A 25,036-nucleotide genomic window follows, 5' to 3' on the forward strand; every position below is an offset into this window, starting at 1 on the left:
ACACCCGAGCTACAAATCTTCAACCAGACTTTATGTACAGGGTGTATTTTGTGGTGTACAGGGTGTATTTGGGGGGTAAGTAAAGGAAATATTTTATGGTGGACAGGATGTATTTGAGGGGTAAAAGGTGCATTTTGTGACGTACAGGGTATGTTTGTGGCGTACATGGTGTATTTTGTGGTGTACAGGGTGTATTTTGGGAGGGTATAAGTTGTATTTTGTGGTGTACAGGGTATTTTTGTGGTGTAAAGGGTGTATTTTGGGATGTACAGGGTTTATTTTGTGGTGTACAGGGTGTATTTTAGGGGGTAAAAGGTGTATTTTGTGGTGTGCGGGGTGTATTTTGGTGGTAAGTAAAAGGAATATTTTGTGGTGTACAGGATTATTTTGGGCAGTAAAGGGAATATTTTCTGGTGTACAAGTGTATTTTGGGGTGTGCAGGGTATACTTTGGTGGTAAGTAAAGAGTGTATTTTGGGGTGTACGGGGTGTATTTTGGGGTGTACAGGGTGTATTTGTGGTGTAAAGGGTGTATTTTGTGGTGTACAGGGTTTATTTTGTGGTGTTCAGGGTGTATTTTAGGGGGTAAAAGGTGTATTTTGTGGTGTGCGGGGTGTATTTTGGGATGTACAGGGTATATTTTGGGGTGTACAGGGTGTATTTTGGTGGTAAGTAAAAGGAATATTTTGTGGTGTACAGGATTATTTTGGGCAGTAAAGGGAATATTTTCTGGTGTACAAGTGTATTTTGGGGTGTGCAGGGTATACTTTGGTGGTAAGTAAAGAGTGTATTTTGGGGTGTACGGGGTGTATTTTGGGGTGTACAGGGTGTATTTTGTGGTGTACAATGTGTATTTTGGGGGGTAAAGGGAATATTTCGGGGTGTACAGAGTCGACGTTTCCTGCTCCTTGGATGCTGCCTGACCTGCTGCGCTTTTCCAGCGTCACATTTTCAGCTCTGATCTCCAGCACCTGCAGTCCTCATTTTCTCCGAGTATATTTTGGAGGGTACAGGGTGTATTTTGGAATGTACAAGGTATATTTTGGGGTGTACAGGGTGTATTTTGTGGTGTACATGGTATATTTTGTGGTGTACAGGATATATTTTGGGGTGTACACGGTATATTTTGTGGTGTACCGGGTGCATTTTAGGGTGTACAGGGTATATTTTGTGGTGCATGGGGTGTATTTTGAGGTATACATGGTATATTTTGGGGTGTACAGGGTGTAGTTTGGGGTGTACAGGGTATATTTTGGGGTGTACAGGGTGTATTTTGGAATGTACAAGGTATATTTTGGGGTGTACAGGGTGTAATTTTGGGGTATACAGGGTATATTTTGGGGTGTACAGGTTATATTTTGTGGTGTACAAGATGTATTTTGGGGTAAAAGGTGTACTTTGTGGTGTATGGGGTGTAAGTTGGGGGTTAAAGGGTGTATTTTGGGGTGTACAGGGTGTATTTTGGGGTGTACAGGGTATATTTTGTGGTGTATAGGGTGTATTTTGGGATGTACAGGATATATTTTGGGGTGTACACGGTATATTTTGTGGTGTACCGGGTGCATTTCAGGGTGTACAGGGTATATTTTGTGGTGCACGGGGTGTATTTTGGGGTGTACATGGTATATTTTGTGGTGTACAGGATATATTTTGGGGTGTACATGGTATATTTTGTGGTGCACGGGGTGTATTTTGGGGTGTACATGGTATATTTTGTGGTGTACAGGGTGTATTTTGGGGTGTACATGGTATATTTTGGGGTGTACATGGTGTATTTTGGGGGGTAAAGGGTGTATTTTGTGGTGTACATGGTATATTTTGTGGTGTACAGCTTGTATTTTGGAGGGTAAGGGGTGTATTTTGGGGTGTTCAAGATGTATTTTGGGGTGTACAGGATGTATTTTGGGGTGTACAGGATGTATTTTGGAATGTACAAGGTATATTTTGGGGTGTACAGGGTATATTTTGGGGTGTGCAGGGTGTAATTTTGGGGTGTACAGGGTGTATTTTGGGGTGTACAGGGTATATTTTGGGGTGTGCAGGGTGTAATTTTGGGGTGTACAGGGTGTATTTTGGGATGTACAGGGTATATTTTATGGTGTACAAGATGTATTTTGGGGTAAAAGGTGTACTCTGTGGTGTATAGGGTGTATGTTGGGGGTTAAAGGGTGTATTTTGTGGTGTACATTGTATATTTTGTGGTGCGCAGGGTGTATTTTGTGGTGCACAGGGTGTATTTTGTGGTGTACATTGTATATTTTGTGGTGCGCAGGGTGTATTTTGTGGTGCACAGGGTGTATTTTGGGGTGTGCAGTGTATATTTTGGGGTGTACAGGGTATATTTTGTGGTGTACAAGATGTATTTTGGGGGTAAAGGGTAAAGTTTGTGGTGTACAGAGTGTATTTTGGGGGGGTAAAGGGAATATTTCGGGGTGTACAGAGTCGATGTTTCCTGCTCCTTGGATGCTGCCTGACCTGCTGCGCTTTTCCAGCGTCACATTTTCAGCTCTGATCTCCAGCACCTGCAGTCCTCACTTTCTCCGAGTATATTTTGTGGTGTACAGGGTATATTTTGAGGGGTAAAGGGTGTACTTTGGGGGATGCAGAGTATATTTTGGGGTGTACAGAGTGTATTTTGGGATGTACAGGGTGTAATTTTGGGGTGTACAGGTGTATATTGAGGTGTACAGGGTGTATTTTTGGGGTGTACAGGATATATTTTGGGATGTACCAGGTATATTTTGGGGTGTACAGGATATATCTTGGCGTGTACAGGGTGTATTTTGGGGTTTGCATGGTGTATTTTGGGATGTACAGGGTGTATTTTGGGGTGTACAGGGTATATTTTGGGGGTAAAGGGTGTATTTTGGGGTGTACAGGGTGTATTTTGGGGGTAAAGGGTATATTTTGGGGTGTACAGGGTGTATTTTGGGATGTACAGGGTGTATTTTGGGTATATTTTGGGGTGTACAGGGTGTATTTTGGGGGTAAAGGGTATATTTTGGGGTGTACAGGGTGTATTTTGGGGGTAAAGGGTATATTTTGGGGTGTACAGGGTGTATTTTGGGGTGTACAGGGTGTATTTTGGGTATATTTTGGGATGTACAGGGTGTATTTTGGGGGTAAAGGGTATATTTTGGGGTGTACAGGGTGTATTTTGGGGTGTACAGGGTGTATTTTGGGGGTAAAGGGTATATTTTGGGGTGTACAGGGTGTATTTTGGGTATATTTTGGGGTGTACAGGGTGTATTTTGGGGTGTACAGGGTATATTTTGGGGTGTACAGGGTGTATTTTGGGGTGTACAGGGTGTATTTTGGGGGTAAAGGGTATATTTTGGGGTGTACAGGGTGTATTTTGGGTATATTTTGGGGTGTACAGGGTGTATTTTGGGGTGTACAGGGTATATTTTGGGGTGTACAGGGTGTATTTTGCGTCATCACGTTGTCAAGCCCCGCCCCGAACAGCGACGCGCATGCGTGTAGCTCCCTGTTTGCCTAGCAACCGCCGCTCGAGCTGAGACGGACCCGAGAAATGGTCAGTATCCCCCCCCCCCCGGTCAGAGACAGAGTGACCCCCCCCCCCCCGGGGTCAGTGAGAGAGTGACCCCCCCGGGGTCAGTGAGAGAGTGACCCACCCCCGGAGTCAGTGAGAGAGTGACCCCCCCTCCCCGGGGTCAATGAGAGAGTGACCCCCTTCCCCGGGGTCAGTGAGAGAGTGACCCCCCCCGGGGTCAGAGACAGAGTGACCCCCCCCCCGGGGTCAGTGAGAGAGTGACCCCCCCCCCGGGGTCAGTGAGAGAGTGACCCCCCCCGCCACCCGGGTCAATGAGAGAGTGACCCCCCCCCCGGGGTCAGTGAGAGAGTGACCCCCCCCGGGGTCAGTGAGAGAGTGACCCCCCTCCCCTGGGGTCAGTGAGAGAGTGACCCCCCTCCCCTGGGGTCAGTGAGAGAGTGACCCCCCTCCCCGGGGTCAGTGAGAGAGTGACCCCCTTCCCCGGAGTCAGTGAGAGAGTGACCCCCCCCCTGGGGTCAGTGAGAGAGTGACCCCCCCGGGGTCAGTGAGAGAGTGACCCCCTTCCCCGGAGTCAGTGAGAGAGTGACCCCCCCCCTGGGGTCAGTGAGAGAGTGACCCCCCCCGGGGTCAGTGAGAGAGTGACCCCCCCCCCCGGAGTCAGTGAGAGAGTGACCCCCTTCCCTGGGGTCAGTGAGAGAGTGACCCCCCCCCCTGGGGTCAGTGAGAGAGTGACCCCCCCGGGGTCAGTGAGAGAGTGACCCCCTTCCCTGGGGTCAGTGAGAGAGTGACCCCCCCCGGGGTCAGTGAGAGAGTGACCCCCTTCCCCGGGGTCAGTGAGAGAGTGACCATCAACAATGGTGTCTGACCTTCGCAACTCTCACAGTAACCATTGATTTCTCTCTCTCTTTCTCTCTGTTTAGGCCAAAGCGACCACCATCAAAGAGGCTTTAGCCAAATGGGTAAGTCTGTGCTGGAATGGGGTGGGGACGGTGACCCCTTGCACCATCTGGAGGAGAGGAGGAGGTTTGGGGAGGATAGAGGTCAGGCTTGGGGGAAAAGGGGTTGAAGGTGCAGAGGGTGGGGAGAAAAGGACACGGGAGTACTATATAGGGAAAAGGATGGGAAAGTGCAAGGAAGAGGGGATGGTAGCAGTGGGAAGGGATTGGATTGAGGTGGTGGTGGGAGGATGTTTGGGGAATTATTTGGGAGTAGATAGTAGAGATAGTTGGTGGGGGTAAGAAGATGTTGGATGTGGGGGGGAAGGGGTGGCGGTGAGAGGACTTGGGAAGGGGGCAGGCATATGTGAGGCAGGGGAGACAGTTCTGGACAGGTATATCCTGTCCTGAATTACCTTTATTTATTTCAAAAACATGCTTCATTCATAAAGATATCTTTATGTACACAGTCACTAAAGCAGTTCTGTTCTGCACAGTAGCATATGGAGAAACAAACATTGGAGTTTGATTCTATCCAAAAAAACAAACCAAAGGCATTCCTTACTTAGACAAGAGTGTACTTAGAAATATTTGAGACACTAGGGGGTCTGATAGCTGAATGGGCCCCCATTTAACTTAAGCAGAAATTCATTAGATGGTGGTCTCTGCCCACTGTGCCTTGGTGGCAGCAACTCCAAGCTTCAGTGTGTCCCTTAGCAGACTGTCCTGGACCTAGGAATGTGCCAGTCTGCAATACTCCGTCAGGGTCAACTCCTTGGTCTGGAAGGAGACCAAAAGGCTGTTTTCACCAAGCTGATGGTCCTCCAGGCGCAGTCAGTGTTTGTCTCTGGGGAACAGACTGTAGAACACAGAATCACGGAACTGCTTGGGACAAACCTCCACCCAAACCACTACATCTTTTTCCAGACTTCCTTTGCAAAAGCACTGTCCACCATGTGATGTGTGACAGTCACTACCCCGCCACAACCGCTTTGAGGGCGACATGTAGTGTACAGAGTCAGGGCGTACATGAAGGATTTCACTGGTAATGCCCTTCTCGCCACCAGCCAAGTGATATCTTGGTGCATATTGTAAAGTTCTGGCGATGAGGCATTCTGCCAAAAGACTTTGACAGTCTGCTCAGGGAACAACCTGACAGGATCTCCCCTCTCCTTTTCCCGCAGGGTCTCAAGGATTCTATGTGCTGACCACTTCCTGATGAACTTATGATCAAAGGTATTTTTCTTTGCGAATTTCTCCATCAAGGATAAGTGATATGGAACACTCTAATTATTTGGAGTGTTCCACGGGAAGAAGGCCAGTCCCATCCATTGCAACATCAGGGACAAGTAGAACAGTAGGGTCAGTAAATAATGACACTTAATGTTTGTGTACTGATGATGCAGCCACACACAAAGGTGGCCAGCAGGATGAGGGTTACGTTGGGTACCTTCTTGACTCTCTTACGTTGAGTTTTGTAAATATTGTCCCTCTGGTCATGGTCCATCTTAGACCTCCAGATGAAGCAGAACGTGGCTCAGGTCACTGCGATAATGCAGGTTCTGGGAATGGGCCAGACCTGCACCACTTACAGTGACAGAAAGAGTGCCTCACACCTGATGCTGGATTAGTGATGCTGGAAGAGCACAGCAGTTCAGGCAGCATCCAACGAGCAGCGAAATCGACGTTTCGGGCAAAAGCCCTTCATCAGGAATAAAGGCAGTGAGCCGGAAGCATGGAGAGATAAGCTAGAGGAGGGTGGGAGTGGGGAGAGAGTAGCATAGAGTACAGTGGGTGAGTGGGGGAGGAGATGAAGGTGATAGGTCAGGGAGGAGAGGGTGGAGTGGATAGGTGGGAAAGGAGCTAGGCAGGTTGGACACGTCCGGACAGGTCATGGGGACAGTGCTGAGCTGGAAGTTTGAAACTAGGACGAGGTGGGTGAAGGGGAAATGAGGAAGCTGTTGAAGTCTACATTGATGCCCTGGGGTTGAAGTGTTCCGAGGTGGAAGATGAGGCGTCCTTCCTCCAGGCGTCTGGTGGTGAGGGAGCGATGGTGAAGGAGGCCCAGGACCTCCATGTCCTCGGCAGAATGGGAGGGGGAGTTGAAATGTTGGGCCACGGGGCGGTGTGGTTGATTGGTGCGGGTGTCTCGGAGATGTTCCCTAAAGCGCTCTGCTAGGAGGCACCCAGTCTCCCCAATGTAGTGGAGACCACATCGGGAGCAATGAATACAATAAATGATATTAGTGGATGTGCAGGTAAAACTTTGATGGATGTGGAAGGCTCCTTTAGGGCCTTGGATAGAGGTGAGGGAGGAGGTGTGGGCACAGGTCCTAGCTTATCTCTCCATGCTTCCGGCTCACTGCCTTTATTCCTGATGAAGGGTTTTGCCTGAAACGTCGATTTCGCTGCTTGTTGGATGCTGCCTGACCTGCTGTGCTCTTCCAGCACCACTGATCCAGTATCTGGTTTCCAGCATCTGCAGTCATTGTTGTTACCTCACACCTGATGACCAGGTTTTTAACAGGAAGTGGAGAGGGAGCGGTGCTCCCTAGAGCCCTGTTTCTGCCTACCTTTGGCGATATAATCCTCCCAAGTTTCTGTGCAGACCCCAGTCCCTCCGAATCATTTTCCCAGCATTTTTACGTAATCTGTCCTGATGAAGGAGCAGTGCTCCGAAAGCTAGTGCTTCCAATTAAACCTGTTGGACTATAACCTGGTGTTGTGTGATTTTTTAAACTTTGTTCACCCCAGTCCAATATCGGCTTCTCCAAATCATGTCCTGATGATGAAAGGGATAAAGGATTGGTTGGCCCAGTTCCCAAAGAATATGGCCTCACTCTTGCCTCGATTTACCTTCCCTGCTGAGGCTAGCTGAAACTAGTCGGAGATGCTCGTGAGTCTGCATACTGACAGCTGATTTGAGCAGAAAACGGCAACATCATCCATATACAGGGAAGCTTTGGCCTGCAGGATTCTGCTGCCTGTCATGCTTTACAGGCCCGCGTTCTTCCTGATGGATTCAGCAAAAGGCTCTCTGCAACACACAAACAAGGCAGGAGAGAGTGGGCAGCCCTACCTGACTCCTGATCTGACTGGGAAGCATTCTGATTCCCACCTTTCGATTGAAACTGCACTGCTGATGTTGGTGTAGAGCAATCGGATTCGATTGTGAATTCCCTCCCCAAAACCCAGTTTAAAGAGCATGTCCCACATTTCGGTTTGCAATATCCTATCAAAGGCCTTCGCCTGGTCCAGGCTGATGAAGCAGGTCTACCCCCCTGTCCTGCATGTAGGCGATCGTATTCCTGAGGAGTGCGAAGCTCTAAGTGATTGCCCTGCCCGGTACATCACAGGTTTGGTTGGGGTGAATCACCAAGCGCAGATGATTTGAGACTGGATTTATTATCCGCATTCAGGAGTGAAATTGGTCACCAATTTCAAAGTTCCTCCTTCCAACCCTTTCTGCTGGTCGATGAAGGTGACAGTACCTTTCCTTAAGGATTTGCACATTACCTGCCAGAAACATACTGTTGTGGGCGGCACAGTGGCGCCACTGCTGCCTCACAGTGCTAGAGACCCGGGTTCAATTCCCACCTCAGGCAACTGACTGTGTGGAGTTTGCACATTCTCCCCGTGTCTGCGTGGGTTTCCTTCGGGTGCTCCGGTTTCCTCCCACAGTCCAAAAATGTGCAGGTTAGGTGAATTGGTCATGCTAAATTGCCTGTAGTATTAGGTGTAGGCGTAAATGTAGGGGAATGGGCTTCATTGGGTCGGTGTGGACTTGTGGGCCGAAGGGCCTGTTTCCACATTGTAAGTAATCTAATCTAAGTAATCTTTGGCAGATCCTGGCCAAACTAGTTCCACAGAGTTCAATACAACTCAGCCAGTAGTTTTATTCTTTTCTAGGGGTTTGAGGGCCTTGGTCTGCTCATCCAGCGATCGCGGCTGGTCCACCCTGTCATGGTGTGCTGTTGCCTAAGACCTCTTGTGATAGAGAACAGTAATGACTAGAAGGCCACGCTGTCTTTGGGCTTTGTGTCATATAATCAAGCATAAAAGGATGCTCAGGATGTCGGACGGGGATGATGTTACTGAGCTATCATCTTCCTCAGGCTGCTGAGTACAGAGCTCTCCTTGTGCACCTTCTGGAAGAAGAAACAGAAGCATGTCTCAACCTGCTCCATGCTGCAGACCCTGGACCGGAAGATTCTCTTGGAATCCTCCAAGGCAAAGAGTGAAGCTTGCTGACTCTTCACCTCTGTGTCATCGTCTGCTGCTGGAGTAGGATCTGCATGTTTTTACGGATTTGGACAGTTTTGTCTGCCTCTCTCTTGCCTTCTGAACGCCTTTTGAGGGTAAAGAATCTCTTGACATTTCCCACCAGCCTGCTGGAGATTGAAAGAGGGGCTTCATGGTTCTTCAACCTGTGGAATACCTTTTCTGGGGTCAACAGTTTCAAATTCAGCATCCATGTTCCCCTGCCAGCATGCTGGCGGTTCTTTAGGTGACAGTGGGCCAGCAGGAGGCAGTGGTCAGAGAAGAACACTGGCTATACATCAGTGGATCTGGCCAAGAACATGCTGGGCACAAACAGGAAATCCGTTCTTGAGTGGATAGACCTGCCCTGCTGTGACCAGATGTATCTATGTTGTGCTGCATTTGCAAGGGTACTGAAGACGTCGTGCATCTTGGTGACTTTAATTGTTTCCCCCAGGAATCTAGATGTCGCGTCTGGTGTGCTCGCAGCCCCTCTGGATTATCCGTCTGCGTCATTGATACAGTTGAAATCTCTGGCCAGTACCGACCCTTTACCCAGAAGGGTATATTTAAAATCATTGACCTCCAGTCCTGAAGGGGATGAGAGACACCTGGTCTTTTGGTCCACTTGGGTTGGGAAGGAGATACCTGGGCCTCAGGCAGTAGTGAGAAGAGATGAAGAGAGAGTGAAGTTAAAGGAAGAAATGAAAGTTGAAAGGTACAAAAGTTTAGGATGTCAAGGCACAGAAATTGTAGCCTCGTAATAGGCCAGTTAGTGAGGCAGAGTAAGCAAGAGACCAGGAGTTGGGAGAGTGCAGAACTCAGAGGATTGTAGGGTATTGAACATGACAGATTGAAAAGGATGAAGGCACAGAAGTGTTCGAAAGAAGGTAAGAAAGTAGCACAAACCTCAAACTGAAATGACGGATTGGATGATTTATGACTTTCAGGAAGAAAGGTCAGGTGAGAAGGCAGCTGAAGCTGTGGAGGTGAAGTTATATGGCCAGATACCGCCGATTGAAAAGATGGATGCGTCCCTCTCTACGCTGAGTAATTGCGAGTAAGTTTTACAAGGCTGACTCTCGAGTGTTCTCTGGTCCCTTACTTCTACCCAGTGATTTCTTCTATTCTATTTTGATGATAAAAGCCATAAAGTCTCCAGGGTATCCCTCCTTTCTCTTGTAGCTTCTGACTTGTTTGGGTCTGTTTCCACCGTTTTGTGCATCTTAATTAATTAGGCATTCTTTTTCGCTGAATCGAAGAGTACTTCAGCTCAGTTGTGCCTGCCCATCCTTCCCCTTTCTTTCCCCCCCGACCCTTTGTTCCCTTTCTTCATCCTCCACTCCCTCCCCCCACCCCCCAGCCTCACTCCCCAGAAGTACTGAGGCTAATTGTTCACTATTCTGCTTGAGATCAGTAACCAGAATTTTGTGAACGTTCCTGATTTAAAAATATTTGTCAATATACTGTAATGCCTATTGTAAACCTTGAGTGATAATTTGCCCCCAATACTAGCTGTGTATTGATTTTGATTTAACAATTTCCTTTTGATTTAAAAAAAATTACATCTCTCTACTTCTGCTTCAATTCCCCATATTCTTGGGCAGATAACTGTCACGACCCAAACTCTCTTCACCACCTACAAGATGAGGGTGAAATGAAATGTCATCCATTTACCTAGGTGCTTGCGACTGCAAAAACACTGGCATCTCGGAGTAAGCAATCATCCGCCACCTTAGGCACTCATCCCTACCCTTCCCCATTCCCCATCAAAGCCATCACTGATGCACAGTAACCACAGTACTGCGACAACTTGCCAACTTGTCTTTGACAGCACCTTCCAAACCTGCAGCATTGGAAGCAAGTTAAGCCATAGAGATGTACAACATGGAAACAGACCCTTCAGTCCAACCTGTCCATGCCAACCAGATATCCCAACCCCATCTAGTCCCACCTGCCAGCACCCGGCCCATATCCCTCCAAACCCTTCCTATTCATATATCCATCCAGATCCCTTTTAAATGTTGCAATTGTACCAGCCTTCACCACTTCCTTGGGCAGCTCGTTCCATACACGTACTGTGTCTGTGTGAAAAAGTTGCCTTTTAAGTCTCTTTTATATCTTACCCCTCTCACCCTAAACCTATGCCCTCTAGTTCTGGACTCCCCGACCCCAGGGAAAAGACTTTGTCTATTTATCCTAACCATGCCCCTTATGATTTTATAAACCTCTATAAGATCACCCCTCAGCCTCCGACGCTCCAGGGAAAGCAGCCCTAGCCTATTCAACCTCTCCTTATAGCTCAAATCCTCCAACATCCTTATAAATCTTTTCTGGACCCTTTCAAGTTTCACAACATCTTTCCGATAGGAAGGAGATCAGAATTGCACGCAATATTCTACCAGTGGCCTAACCAATGTCCTGTACAGCCATAACATGACCTCCCAACTCCTGTACCCAATACTTTGACCAATAAAGGAAAGCATACCAAACGCCGCCTTCTCTATCCTATCTGCCTACGACTTCACTTTCACGGAGCTATTAACCTGCATTCCAAGGTCTCTTTGTTCAGCTACACTCCCTAGGACCTTACCATTAAGTGAATAAGTCCTGCTAAGATTTGCTTTCCCAAAATGCAGCACCTCGCAAATCAAACTCCATCTGCCACTTCTCAGCCCATTGGCCCAAACGATCAAGATCCTGTTGTAATCTGAGCTAACCTTCTTCACTGTCCACTACATCTCCAATTTTGGCATCATCTGCAAACTTACTAACTATACCTCTTATGCTCGCATCCAAATCATTTATGTAAATCATGAAAAGCTGTAGATCCAGCACCGATCCTTGTGGCATTCCACTGGTCACAGGCCTCCAGTCTGATAAACAACCCTCCACCACGACCCTCTGTCTTCTACCTTTGAGCCAGTTCTGTATCCAAATGGCTAGTTCTCCCATGAGATCTAACCTTGCTAACCAGTCTTCCATGGGGAACCTTGTTGAACGCCTTACTGAAGTCCATATAGGTCACATCTCCTGCTCTGCCCTCATCAATCTTCTTTGTTACTTCTTCAAAAAACTCAATCAAGTTTGTGAGACATGATTTCCAATGCACAAAGCCATGTTGACTATCCCTAATCAGTCCTTGCTTTTCCAAATACATGTCCAAATCCTGTCCCTCAGGATTCCCTCCAACAACTTGCCCACCACCGACATCAGGCTCACTGGTCCATAGTTCCCTGACTTGTCCTTACCGCCTTTCTTAAACAGTGGCACCACGTTAGCCAATCTCCAGTCTTCCAGCACCTCATCTGTGATTATCAATGATACAAATATCTCAGTAAGAGGCCCAGCAATCGTTTCTCAAGCTTCCCATAGAGTTCTGGAATACACCTGATCAGGTCCTGGGAATTTATCGACTTTTATGCATTTCAAGACATCCAGAGCTTCCTCCTCTGTAATGTGGACAATTTTCAAGATGTCACCATCTATTTCCCTACATTCTATATCTTCCATGTCCTTTTTCACGTAAACACTGGTGCAAAATACTCATTTAGTATCCCCTCCATCTCCTGTGGTTCCATCCAAAGGCCACCTTGCTATCTTTGAGGGGCCCTACTCTCTCCCTAGTTACCCTTTTGTCCTTAATGTATTTATAAAAACCCTTTGGATTCTCCTTAACTCTATTTGCCAAAGCTATCTCATGTCCCCTTTTTGCCCCCCTGATTTCCCTCTCAAGTATACTCCTACTACCTTTATACTCTTCTAAGGATTCACTCGATCTATCCTGTCTATACCTAACATATGCTTCCTACTTTTGCTTAACCAAACCCTCAATTTCTTTAGTCAATCCAGCATTCCATACACCTACCAGCCTTTCCTTTCACCCTAACTGGAATATACTGTCTCTGGATCTCGTTGTCTCATTCTGAAGGCTTCCCATTTTCCAGCCGTCCCTTTACCTGCGAACATCTGCCCCCAATCAGCTTTTGAAAGTTCTTGCCTAATACTGTCAAAATTGGCCTTTCTCCAATTTAGAACTTCAACTTTTAGATCTGGTTTATCCTTCTCCATTACTATTTTAAAACTAATAGAATAATAGTCGCTGGCCCCAAAGTGCTCCCATTCTGACGCCTGCTCTGCCTTATTTCCCAAGAGTAGGTCAAGGTTTACACCTTCTCTCGTAGGTAAATCCACATACTGAATCAGAAATTTTCTTGTACATACTTAACAAATTCCTTTCCATCTAAACCCTCAACTCTAGGCAGTCCTAGTCTATGTTTGGAAAGTTAAAATCCCTACCATAACCACTCTATTATTCTTACAAATAACTGAGATCTCCTTACAATTTTTTTCAATTTCCCTCTGACTATTTGAGGGTCAATAATACAATCCCAATAAGGTGATCATTCATTTCTTATCTTTCAGTTCCACCCAAATAACTTCCCTGGATATATTTCTGGGAATATCCTCGCTCAGTACAGCTGTAATGTTATCCCTTATCAAAAACACCGCCCACCCTCCTCTCTTGCTTCCCTTTCTATCCTCCTCCTGTATTTTTAACTGTCTTAGTTTATCCACAGTTTGTCTGCTATTTAGCTGCTTTGAATAAATGGAAAATCCGTTAAAGCTGAAAATGAGAAATGTCCAGGATGTCTCAAAAGTAAAGCACTCCGTTCAACCTTTTTCAGGAAATTGTCTCTTTCGACAAACTGCATCGAAAAGATAGCAAACTTGAATGGACTAAGTAAGTATGTGTCTCTCTTAATAAAAGGCGATTTTAAAAAAATTTCAGTTTTCTGATTGCTTTGAGTTTTCTGATTTTCATTAATCGCTCTCCCGACCTAGTTATGTGGAGATTGACAAGAAGCAAAAATGTAATACTAACTCCTTTTATGTCAATAAACCTCGCTGGCTAATGCTGCGAGCGGAATCACAGACACATGTTTTTTGGCTTTCTGTTATACTATCTACTGCCTTAAACATTCAGCTGACGTGTACTGTTCAGCACCATGTGCACTACTCAGAATTGGGTATGGTAGGGCAGAGGTTCTTTAACCTGGCTAGCAATCCAGTGAACTGGAACTACAATCTCACCACAGCGAATTCAGAATTGCAATTCGGTTTTTAAAAAGTCTGAAAACTGAAAAGTTTACATCAGTAGTCATAATCATGAAACTATTGAAGTTTTTAAAATCCAAACTGGTTCATTAGTGTCCTTTAGGGAAGCGGGCATATTGATCTTTCTCAGTTTACTGATCTGTAATTCAAGTCCACACTGATATGGCTAATTCTTCAATGCTATGTGAAGTGGCCTAGCAAACTACTAACTGGTAGGGGAGAGGTGTGTGTCACGTGAGGCAATTGATTGCCAAGTAAGTGAAGTTCCAGTATCTGTAGGAGATTACTTGGGCCAGAAGTCCTGCAGGCTGTGTTCAAAGTATCGCTGGGCTGAACTTAATTTTGTACCCTTATCTGGTCTTTAGCCCAATAACCATTTTTAACCCTAAATTCGAAAGTGATAACTCTCTTCAGAATTGTCTGGTTGTATTGAAATCTCACTTCAAGCACTTGAGGGGATGGAATTTTCTGCAGTAATTTGCCCTTACTGGCCCAGGAATTCCCTGATTTTAGACTCTTGCAAGGGATTACCTTGCCGCAAGATGGGGCAAGGGAAATTTAGTTAGAAAATGTCGAGGCTAGCTGATCTATCTTTTACGTAAATTTTCTGCATGTCAATCTCAGGTGTTACTTCAAAACTGAAATGTTGTTCATTTACTTGTGTTTTCCAGAGAAATTAACAATTCTGTCACTGGGAAGGAACAATATAAAGAATTTAAATGGCCTGGTATGTTAATATAGTTTCACCATCTAGCTCTAAACCTTGCTGCTGAAAACTGTAGTGAATGATTTGGAGATATTCTCCATACAGAAAAGCAAGTTGAGAGGAGATTCAATAGTGGTATTCAAATCATAGGTGTCTAGACAGGGTAGCTAGGGAGAAACTGTTCCCATTGATGCAAGGAGCAAAACCAGAAGGAACCAATTTTAAGTTGATTGAAGAAAAAGATGCAGTGACTTGACGAAGAACTTCTTTTAAACAACAGGTAGTCAGGAATTCAAATGTCGAGAGTGTGATGCTGGAAAAACACAGCGGGTCAGGCAGCATCCAAGAAGCAAGAAAATAGGTATTTCTTGCAAAAGCCCTTCACCAGGAAGTCCTGATGAAGGGCTTTGGCCCGAAACGTCGATTCTCCTGCTTCTCGGATGCTACCTGGCCCGCTATGCTTTTCCAACACCACATTCTTGACAATAATCTCCAGCATCTGCAGGCCTCGTTTTCGCCTAGGAATTCAAATGTGTTTAATAGACCAGTATTTATATGTTGTTTTAGGCACCTAAAGGCTTTCAAGATTCACAAGGATTTGTAAAAGTACAGTAAATCTGTAATTTAGCACAAACACCAGTTTCCATATTTCCCTATCCCAAAGTCAACTTCACTCTACAGAACTAACCACCTTTTTAAATTTAATTCACCAGTAAATCACCTGCATCATTATTTATGAAAAAAATTAACACCCTGTCCACCAAGGCAGTGCAACAATAACATGGGGAAGGAAACTGAGGAGAACTAAATCAAAATGTTGGAGAGGAGAGGCGGGAGTGCACCCCAGCCCTTGCCATGCCCACCAATCTCTCACGGCTTCAAGGATACTGGAAAGAACCATTTTTAAGCAATCTGTTCAAATACGTTATGACACACACCTCTGGGACAGGAAGGACTTCTGACCATAGGTTGAAGAGTCCAGCTCTTTATTATCAAAAACCCATGTTAAAATCACCTAAATAATCAACGAAACAAGCAAATTGTAAGAACTGCCCAGCAGGGCAGTGCGACAGCAGCAAAAAAACAACAAGGTGGGAAACACAAGGGAAGGAGCTAAGCCAACATGCTGTACAGCAGGGGAGATACTGAAGAAGATCCAAGCTGTTGTATTTATTTTAGTCGACCTGTTCAGATATATTGTCACTTATGTCTAGGACAGTAGAACTTGAACCCAAGCCTCCTGGAAAATTCATTGAGCATCACCTGCTCTCGATCACCCCTAGAGCTGTTCTAATTTATCCTTGAGGGCTGTTATGGTGCAGTGGTGGTATCCCTACCTCTGGGCCAGGAGGCCTGGGTTCAAGTCTCAGCTGTTTCTAAAGTGTGTAATAACATTTCTGAACAGGTTGATTAGAAGATATTTTTAAGGAGACCTGCATTTATAATAATGACAGAACACAGTTCCTAAAATTATAGTGGAGGCAGATTCATAATAATATTAGATTCATAGAGATGTAGAGCATGGAAACAGACCCTTCTGTCCAACCCCTCCATACTGACCAGATAACCTAAGTTAATCTAGTCCCATTTTCCAGCATTTGGCCCACATCCCTCTAACCCTTTCCTATACATATAACTATCCAGATGCCTTTTAAGTGTTGTAATTGTACCAGCCTCCACCACTTCCTCTGACAGCTCAGTCCATACACACATCAACCTCTGCATGGAAAGGTTGCCCCTTAGGTCACTTCTAAATCTTTCTGCTCTCATCTAAACCTAAGCCCTCTGGTTCTGGTTCTGGACTCCCCCATACCAGGGAAAAGACCTTGTCTATTTACACCATGATTTTGTAAACCTCTATCAGGTCACTCCTCAGCCTCCCACATTCCAGGGAAAACAACCTCAGCCAATTCAGCCTCTCCGTATAGCTCAAACCCTCCAACCCTAGCAACGTCCTTGGAAGTAGACTATTTAGCCATTCGAGTCTGCTCTGCCATTCAACAAAATCTTGCCTGACCTGGCTGGGATTTCCGTTCCACTTCCCTGTCTGTCTAACTCAGCATTGAATAATTTCAGTGAATCAGCTGTCACTGTTTTCCTGGAAAAAGAATTTCACATACAAACAGCCATTGGACAGAAAACCCCTTTTCTCATTCTTAAAAGGGGAATGTCTTTTACATCCTGTAGTCTCCCTGAAGAGGAAGCAGCCACTTGACATTCATCTTGTCCAGTTTTCTTTAGGTGTTTGTATTTTTCAATTAGGTCATCTCTTGTTCTTCTAAACTCCATTGGGTATATGCCCAATGTGTTCAGACTTTCTTTATAAAATAAGCCCTTCGTCCCAGGAATTAGTCTGCTTCTAACACAATGATCTGTTTTCAAATACAGAAATCAAAACCCCCGTACACAGTATTTCAGATGTAATCTCACCAAGGCTTTTTACAGGTGGAGTGAACCTTCCCACTTTTACGTTCTATTCCCCTGACTATAAATGCCAACATTCCCTTTGCCTACTTAATTACTTGCTGTGCCTGCATACTAACTTTCTGCTATTAATTTCTGCTACTTTGGGCAGCACGGTGGCTCAGTGGTTAGCACTGCTGCCTCACAGCACCAGGGTCCCAGGTTCGATTCCAGCCTCGGGTGACTGTCTGTGTGGAGTTTGCACATTCTCCCTGTGTCTGTGTGGGTTTCCTCCGGGTGCTCCGGTTTCCTCCCATAGTCCAAAGATGTGCAGGTGAGGTGATTTGGCCATGGTAAATTGCCCACAGTGCTAGGTGCGTTAGTCAGAGGGAAATGGGTCTGGGTGGGTTACTCTTCGGAGGGTTGGTGTGGACTTTTAGGGTCTAAGGGCCTGTTTCCACACTGTAGGGAATCTAATGTAGGGAGTCTAATATTCCTGGACTAGATCCCTCTGCACCTCAGAGCTCTGTAATCTCTCACCATTAAAACAGCAAAGTACTTTTCTATTCTTTCAGTCAAAATTGACAAGTTTACACTTTCCTACATTATGTTCCAAATAGCAATCTTTTTGACTACTTAATCAGTCTTTATCTCTCGGGACTATCTCTTGATAACCTGACAATTCATTTGGATAAATGGGAACTAAATAGTTATCTGAAAAGAAAAAACATCTCAGCATTGGGGAAAAAGTGGGGAATTGGAATCAATTAAGTTGCTCTTTAAGAGAGCCAGCATGATGTGACTGATTGGGCTCTCTCTGTGCTGCAGCCATTTAATAAATTACACGTGGGCTCTGAGTTTAGCTAATGAAAGGCTAAGCCATACAGATTGACAAAAGGTTCTGAGTTCAGCTATGTGGGGCAACAAAGGGCCTGGTGAATTTACAGCAAAGTAGGTAAGGTTAGACTGTTCATGTACGTTACTCTGGGAGAAGCCGTCACTCAATTGACTTACAACTTCTCTTATAAAAACCCACCATCCAAACTTTGGTCATATGTTCATCAAAGGATAATTCCAAAGTTTTCTGTACATGCATCAATAGTAAAAGAGAATCGACACACTGAGGCATGGCTGAGGTACTGAATACATACTTTACTCTGTCTTTACCAAGGAGGTAGATGATAAAAGACTGTCACTAGTGGGGTCAGAGGGGTGTCATTAGAAAAGTTTGACCAGGAGTAAGTGTTGGTTACTTAAAGTTGACAAGACACCAGGAATGGATGAGATGCATGCATGATTATTGAAGGAAGTGAGAGTGGAAATTGCAGGGCCACAGGCAGTAATCCTTAAGTTCCCTGGAGTCGGGAAATGCCAGAGAACTGTCAAATTACAGGTACTATGCCTTTGTGTAATGTGTTTTTAAGGCTGAACCTAGCAATTCCAGACCATTAGTTTAACTTATGTAGTGGGGAAGCTTCGAGAGTCAATTTTTTTATGATAGAATTAATAGAAAGATGGATAAAGTTGGGTTGTTTAGAAATTGCCAGCAATGATTTTTAAAGGGCAGTTCTGTTTAACTTGCTGGAGATTTTCGGAGCGGTAACAGAAATGGTTGATGAGGGTAAAGCTGTTGAGGTGTACGTGGACTTTCGAAAGGCATTTGATGCAGTGCTGCACAACAGATTTGAGAATAGTGGTATAAGAGGGACAGTAGCAGTGTTGTTGTGCATTAGCTAAGTGTTAACTGGGTGGCACGGTGGCACAGTGGTTAGCACTGCTGCCTCACAGCGCCAGGGACCTGGGTTCAATTCCTGCCTCAGGCGACTGACTGTGTGGAGTTTGCACGTTCTCCCCGTGTCTGCGTGGGTTTCCTCCGGGTGCTCCGGTTTCCTCCCACAGTCCAAAGATGTGCGGGTCAGGTGAATTGGCCATGCTAAATTGCCCATAGTGTTAGGTAAGGGGTATATGTAGGGGTATGGGTGGGTTGCGCTTCGGCGGGTCGGTGTGGACTTGTTGGGCCGAAGGGCCTGTTTCCACACTGTAAGTAATCTAATCTAAGAATAGTGGTCAGTAGATATGTTTCGGGCTGGAGGAAGGTTTGTAGTGCAATTCCCCAGGGTCAGTGTTGAGGCTATTGCATTTCCTGATACATATTACTTACACAGATCTTGATGTGCACAGGGTAATTTCAAAGTTTACAAATGATACAAAACTAAAATCTTTATTGATTGTTGTTAAAAACCCATCTGGTTCACCAGTGTCCTTTAGGGAAGGAAATCTGCTGTCCTTTACCTAGACTGACCGACATGTCACTCCATGCTCATAGAAGTTTGGCACAGTGGCTCTGTGATTAGCACTGCTGCCTCATAGCGCCAGGAACCCAGATTCGATTCCATTCTCGGGCGACTGTCTATGTCGAGTTTGCACCTTCTGCCCATGTCTGCGTGCGTTTCCTCCAGGTGGTCTGGTTTCCTTGTTTCAAAGATGCGCAGATTAGGTGGATTGGAAATGCTAAGCTGCCCATAGTGTCAGGGATGCGTAGGTTAGTTGAGTTAGACATGGGAAAGGAGAAAGTGAGGACTGCAGATGCTGGCGATCAGGATAGATGCCTGAAGAAGGGCTCATGCCCGAAACATCGATTCTCCTGCTCTTTGGATGCTGCCTGACCTACTGCGCTTTTCCAGCAACACATTTTCAGCTTAGACATGGGAAATGCAAGGTTATAGGGATAGGGAAGGGGGAGGTGGGTCTGCATGAGATGCGCTTTGTAGGGATGGTGTAGACTTGGGCCAAGTAGCCTGCTGCCACACTATGACTCTTTTTAACTGCCCTGTGAAATGGTGTGGAAAGTCTTGACCAACAAATTCTGGCCTTGTCAGCAAGGTTCACATCCTTTGAAAATATAAAATAAAATCTTCACTGCCTCCCCTTCAGTGCTTTTCCTGAGGTCTAATGCCCAAAACTGAACACTCTTACTACAGATGCAGTCTGACCACAGCTCTGTTCAGCTGTACCATCAGTTCAATCAATTTTCTAGTCATCTTGAAGTGGACTAACGTTCCAAAAGTATATTGAATTATGGTTTATACCTGTTTAACTTTTTAAAAATATTTTGGCTTGCTAATTGTCTCCAACAAGGCAACGTTTATTGCTGAATTTGACTTTATCAAATCCTTTTGTGTTTGATACAGCACAGGATTTGTGAGTTAAATTACAAGGAAGCAGACAAAATGCCTGAAACTCTGAAAACCTGGTGTGTTAATCTGTTTTACTTTACTTTCTACAGGAAGCAGTGGGGGAAACACTGGAAGAGTTGTGGATTTCATATAACTTGATTGAGAAGCTCAAAGGAATTCATGCAATGAGGAAGCTGCAAGTTCTGTACATGTCGAACAATCTGGTAAAGGATTGGGGTATGCTTCATTTTGTTTCACAATGGATGTCTTGCACTTGGAGAGTGTTTCATGATCTCACAATGTTTTTTAAACAAATGAAGCATTGTTCTATTATAGTCTAACAACTGAGGCTGAAGAAGTGCACCATCACACTGCTCCAGGGGTCACAACATAAAAAACATTTTTCAGTGACAAAGATGACCAATTAAATATCGCATTAACATCTGGTTTTTAACAACAAGATCTATCCGCATTGTTTATTAATCAACGTAATTATTCATTTATATCAAATCAAATCAAATCTTATTCAATAACAATTGGTTAAAATATAGTCTGAAATATAGAAGTACAAATGCCATCTTTCTAAATATCCCCAAAAAATACATACACGCTCTCTTCAAGAATAGAGAAGGGAGATAAAAACCTGATTTTTGTAGCAATTGGCTTTCAGAAAAAAAAAACACTTTAGCCAATGCTTTCCAAACTTTTTCCCTTTGTGGTCCCTTTTCAAAGCTTGGAAATTGTCATCACCATCTCTGTGAGAACTGTTAGAATGAGAGAACCAGCTGTTATAAGTTGATCAGCAGTCCACAGAAACATTGTTGCCTCAGAGCTTGCAAACTCAAAATTTCAGTTCATGTCTCCACTTGGGTTCCTGGCCCCCACTTTTGGAATTCTTAATTTGGTTGATGGCTTATCCATAAAGGCAAAAGAATTAAGTGTGGAACGTTCTGGAGTCTGTTGCTCTGATGTTCTGGCATGTGTGGTCTCAGTTACTAATCATGCACTTCTTTCAAATACATCTTAATAGAACGTTACAGCACAGTACAGGCCTTTCGGCCCTCGATATTGCGCCGATCTGCTAATTTAATCTGATGCCCATCTAACCTACACTGTTCCATTATTATCCATATGTATGTCCAATGCCCATTTGATGTCCTTTCAATCACTTTAACCTGAACACAACCATTTTCAGAGATGGGAAGAGATGAGCTGGGCAGCTTGTCCTTAATATACTTGCCTCCAACTGAAACAGATAAGAACCGAGCCAATCACTGTTCAAAACAATTCCAGCATAGGGTTCTGAAAAAGGGTCACTGGACCTCTGATTTCTGTCCACAGATGCTGTCAGACCTGTTGAGATTTTCCAGCAATTTCTGCTTCATATTTTCAGCATCTGCAGTTCTTTCAGCTTTTTGTCCAATGTAGGTGTACTATAAGCAAGCATTTGTTTTAGTGAAAACATCATTAAAAATAGTCTCCAATGCCCACTGTACCATTCAACAGTCTCTTTTCTAAAAAAAACCTCCAGAACTTGATGTAAGCCCATGTTTCCACTATCCTTCAAATCCGATATCCTCCAAGTAATATTTAATATGAAACATCTTTGTAAGCCCAGGCACTGTTGTGATGACTGAGAGCTTGTATACAACAAGCTCTCAAAGCGACAGTGGCCAGATAATCAATTTTTAGGCGTGGTTTAGGGATAAATATTTTGTGCGACACTTGTGAAAACTGCCCCCTCCTCTTCAAACTAATGTGGTGAGGATCTTTATGCCCATATGAGAGGCTGCCATCTAAAGCATCAGTTATAAGGTAGCACCTCAGCAGTGCAGCACTCCCTCAGTACTGCAGTGAAATGCCAGTCTCGAGGGTGGATTCAAGTCTCTGAGCTGGGATTTGAATCCACAATGCTCTGACACCATGGCAAAACCAAAATCATCAAATGTCTGTCAACGTCTTTGTGATTATTTGAAATGAATATAAATGACTGAAGTCATCAGTATGCCTCTTCTGGTGTTGTGTTGAGTGCTGGAATGTTCAATATACTGGAAATCTCCACTCAGTGAGTTCATAATCTTAAAGCAAGGTAGCAGATGGATGTCAGTCTGCTTGCTCATAGGCTGTATTTATAACCTTCTGTGGTCCCCTCAACTTCAGAACAGTTTCTTCAGCTTGAAAATTGCTAAATTAATAGCTATTTAAGGAAGGTGAAAGCAGAAATTGTGAATTACAGACTACTTAATCGAACATTTGTCAGAGCGAAAATGCCAGAGTCTATAATTAAAGATCAAGGATTGAACAGCTTGAAAGATGTTTTCAGTTTGGGGAGAACCAGCATGGATTTACAAAGAGTAGGTCATCGCAAAAAAGCCTGGTTGAATTTTCGACAGAGATTGCAAAACTATTGAGCAAGGGAATGTTAATGGTTATTGATAATATAAACTTGGAATGTATGTGCTGCACAAGGGAGAAGCAATAAGTGTGGAAGTGCAGTAGTCATAGGGGAATCAATTGTAAGAGCATTAGCTGGATGTTTCTGTGACTACAAATGCAATTCAGAATAATATGTTGCTTCCCTAGTGCTGGATCAAGGATGTCTCAGAGCAGCTACAGGACATCCTGGAGGGGGAAAGTGCACCGTCAGTACTTGTGGTACATATGGTACCAATGACAAAGGTAGAAGAAGGGATGAAGTCCTAAAAGCAGAATCTAGAGAGTTAGGAAGCAAGCTGAAAAGTGGGACTTCAAAGGTAGTGATCTCAGGACTGCTACTAGTGCCATGTGCTCGTCAGAGTAGAAACAGGGTAGATCAGATGAGCATACGGCTAAAGAGAGAATGTGAGTAGGAGGAATTCAGATTCCTGGGGCATTGGGACCAGTTCTGGGGGTGAAGTGGGACGAGTCCAAACTGGATAGGTTATACCTGGGCAGGACCACGACTGATGTTCGAGGTGGACTATTTACTAGAGTGATCGGGGAGGGTTTCAACTAAATTAGCAGGGGTTTGAGAACCTATACAAGGACGGCATTGGTTTAAAGTGAAAGAGAAAGACTTAAAAGGGACCTGAGGGGCAACTTTTTCCCCAAAGAGGGTGGCGAGTATGAGGCAGGTATAATCTGTACATGGATAGGAAAGGTTTGGAAGGATATGGGCCAAATGCAGGCAAATGGGACTAGTTCAGTTTAAGAAACCTGGTCAGTGTGGATGAGGTGGGCCAAAAATGTCTGCTTCTGTGTTGTATAATTCTGTAACTCAGCAGGTTTGGCAACATCTGTGCAAAGAAAGCAGAGATAATGTTCCAGGTCCGATAATCCTTAGAACTAAATTGATAGTTTTTCTGTCTTCACAAATGATGACACAAAAATGTGTCAGAAATGATGGGGAACACAGGTTAGTGAGAGAGAGGAACTGAAGCATATCTGTAATAGTAGATAAATGATATTGCAGAAATTGACGACATTGAATGCTGATATATCACCAGGGTCTGAATCTACATTCCAAATACTAAAGGAAATGGCCCTACAAATAGTGGATGCATTGGTGGTCATCTTCCAAGATTCTTTAGACTCTGGAACAGGCACATTCCCTGGTGCTATGAGACACCTCAGTGGCTAGTATTGCTGCCTTACAGTGCCAGGAACCCAGGTTCAATTTCAGCCTCGGGCGACAGTCATTGTGGAGTTTACTTGTTCTCTCTCTGTCTGTGTGGTTTCCTCCCACATTGAAGGATGTGCAGATGAGAACGATTAACTATTGTAATTGGAGTGTTACAGGGAAAACATTGGGATCTGCATGGGATGCTCTTCAGAGGGTTGATGAGGACTCCATGGGTCAAATGGCCTCTTTCTGTCTGCACTGTAGGGAGTCTATGAATGTTCATTGAGATCTGGTGCCCTGTACACCATGACTGAAAGTAAGTGGCAGTAAAGAAGGCAAATAGTATGTTGGCCTTCATAGCGAAAGGATTCAAGTATATAACTATAAAGATGTTTTGCTGCAAATTAACATGACATTGGTGAGGCCACACTGGAATATTGTGTGTAGTTTTGGTCATCTTAGAGAGTGCAGTGAAGATTTCCCAAATTGATTCCTGGGACGGCAGGACTGATGTAAGAGGAGAAATTGAGTCAGCTAGGATTGTATTCAGTGGAGTTTAGAAAAATACAGGGAATCTCATAGAAACCTATCAAATTCTAACAGGACCAGGCCAGTTAGATACAGGAAAAATGTCCCCGATGGTGGGGGAGCCTAGAATCAGGGGTCATAGGAGGTAAAACCTTTAGGATGGAGATGAGGAGAAATGTTTTCACCCAGAGAGTGGTGAGCCTGTGGAATATCACAGAAAGTGGTTCAGGCCGAAACATTGTATTTTCAAGAAGACAATAGATATGGCTCTTGTGGCTAAAGGTGTCAGGAGTATGGGGCGAGTACTGGATAAGGGTTTTGAGCCAATAAAGAGCCGTGATCATCATGAATACTGGAGCAGGTTTGCGGGTTCAAATGATTTATTCCTGCTCCTGTCTTCTGTGTTTCTAGGACAGAGTCCCCAGTAGAGGCTGTTGGAACACAATACAAGAAATAGGAACGGAACTAGGCCATACTACTGCTTGAGCCTCCTCTGCCATGCAATAAGATTATGGCTCAGCTGGTTATGGCCTTAACTCCACTTTTCTGACTGCCTTCTGTAACACTTGTCGAAAAAAACTCACGCAAATACATATTCAATGATTCTGATTCCACTGCTTTCTGGAGAAGAGAATTCCAAAGATTAATGTCCCTCAGAGAATTTCCTCCTTCATTCTATCTTAAATCTTTTAATCTGAAACTGTGATCCCTATTTCTGGACTCTCATATGAGAGGAAACATCCTCTCAGCATCTACCTGGTCAGACCTTTCAGAATTTTTGTCTTGATAAAACCAC

At 44.7% G+C, this 25,036-nt stretch overlaps 1 protein-coding gene across 1 annotated transcript in view; it reads left to right on the forward strand.

Annotated features, from left to right (window-relative positions):
* Positions 1–3,485: 3,485 nt before the first annotated feature.
* dnal1 (dynein, axonemal, light chain 1) overlaps positions 3,486–25,036 on the forward strand; it is a 37,892-nt gene continuing 16,341 nt past the window's right edge. The window contains exons 1-6 of the mRNA XM_060828284.1: positions 3,486–3,534; positions 4,434–4,472; positions 9,659–9,768; positions 13,397–13,452; positions 14,498–14,553; positions 20,222–20,348. Of these exons, the coding sequence (XP_060684267.1) occupies positions 3,532–3,534; positions 4,434–4,472; positions 9,659–9,768; positions 13,397–13,452; positions 14,498–14,553; positions 20,222–20,348 (391 nt within the window). The 5' untranslated portion in view covers positions 3,486–3,531. The remainder of the gene's footprint in view (positions 3,535–4,433; positions 4,473–9,658; positions 9,769–13,396; positions 13,453–14,497; positions 14,554–20,221; positions 20,349–25,036) is intronic.

This window comes from Hemiscyllium ocellatum, chromosome 8, assembly GCF_020745735.1.
Source record: "Hemiscyllium ocellatum isolate sHemOce1 chromosome 8, sHemOce1.pat.X.cur, whole genome shotgun sequence".
NCBI lineage: Eukaryota > Metazoa > Chordata > Chondrichthyes > Orectolobiformes > Hemiscylliidae > Hemiscyllium > Hemiscyllium ocellatum.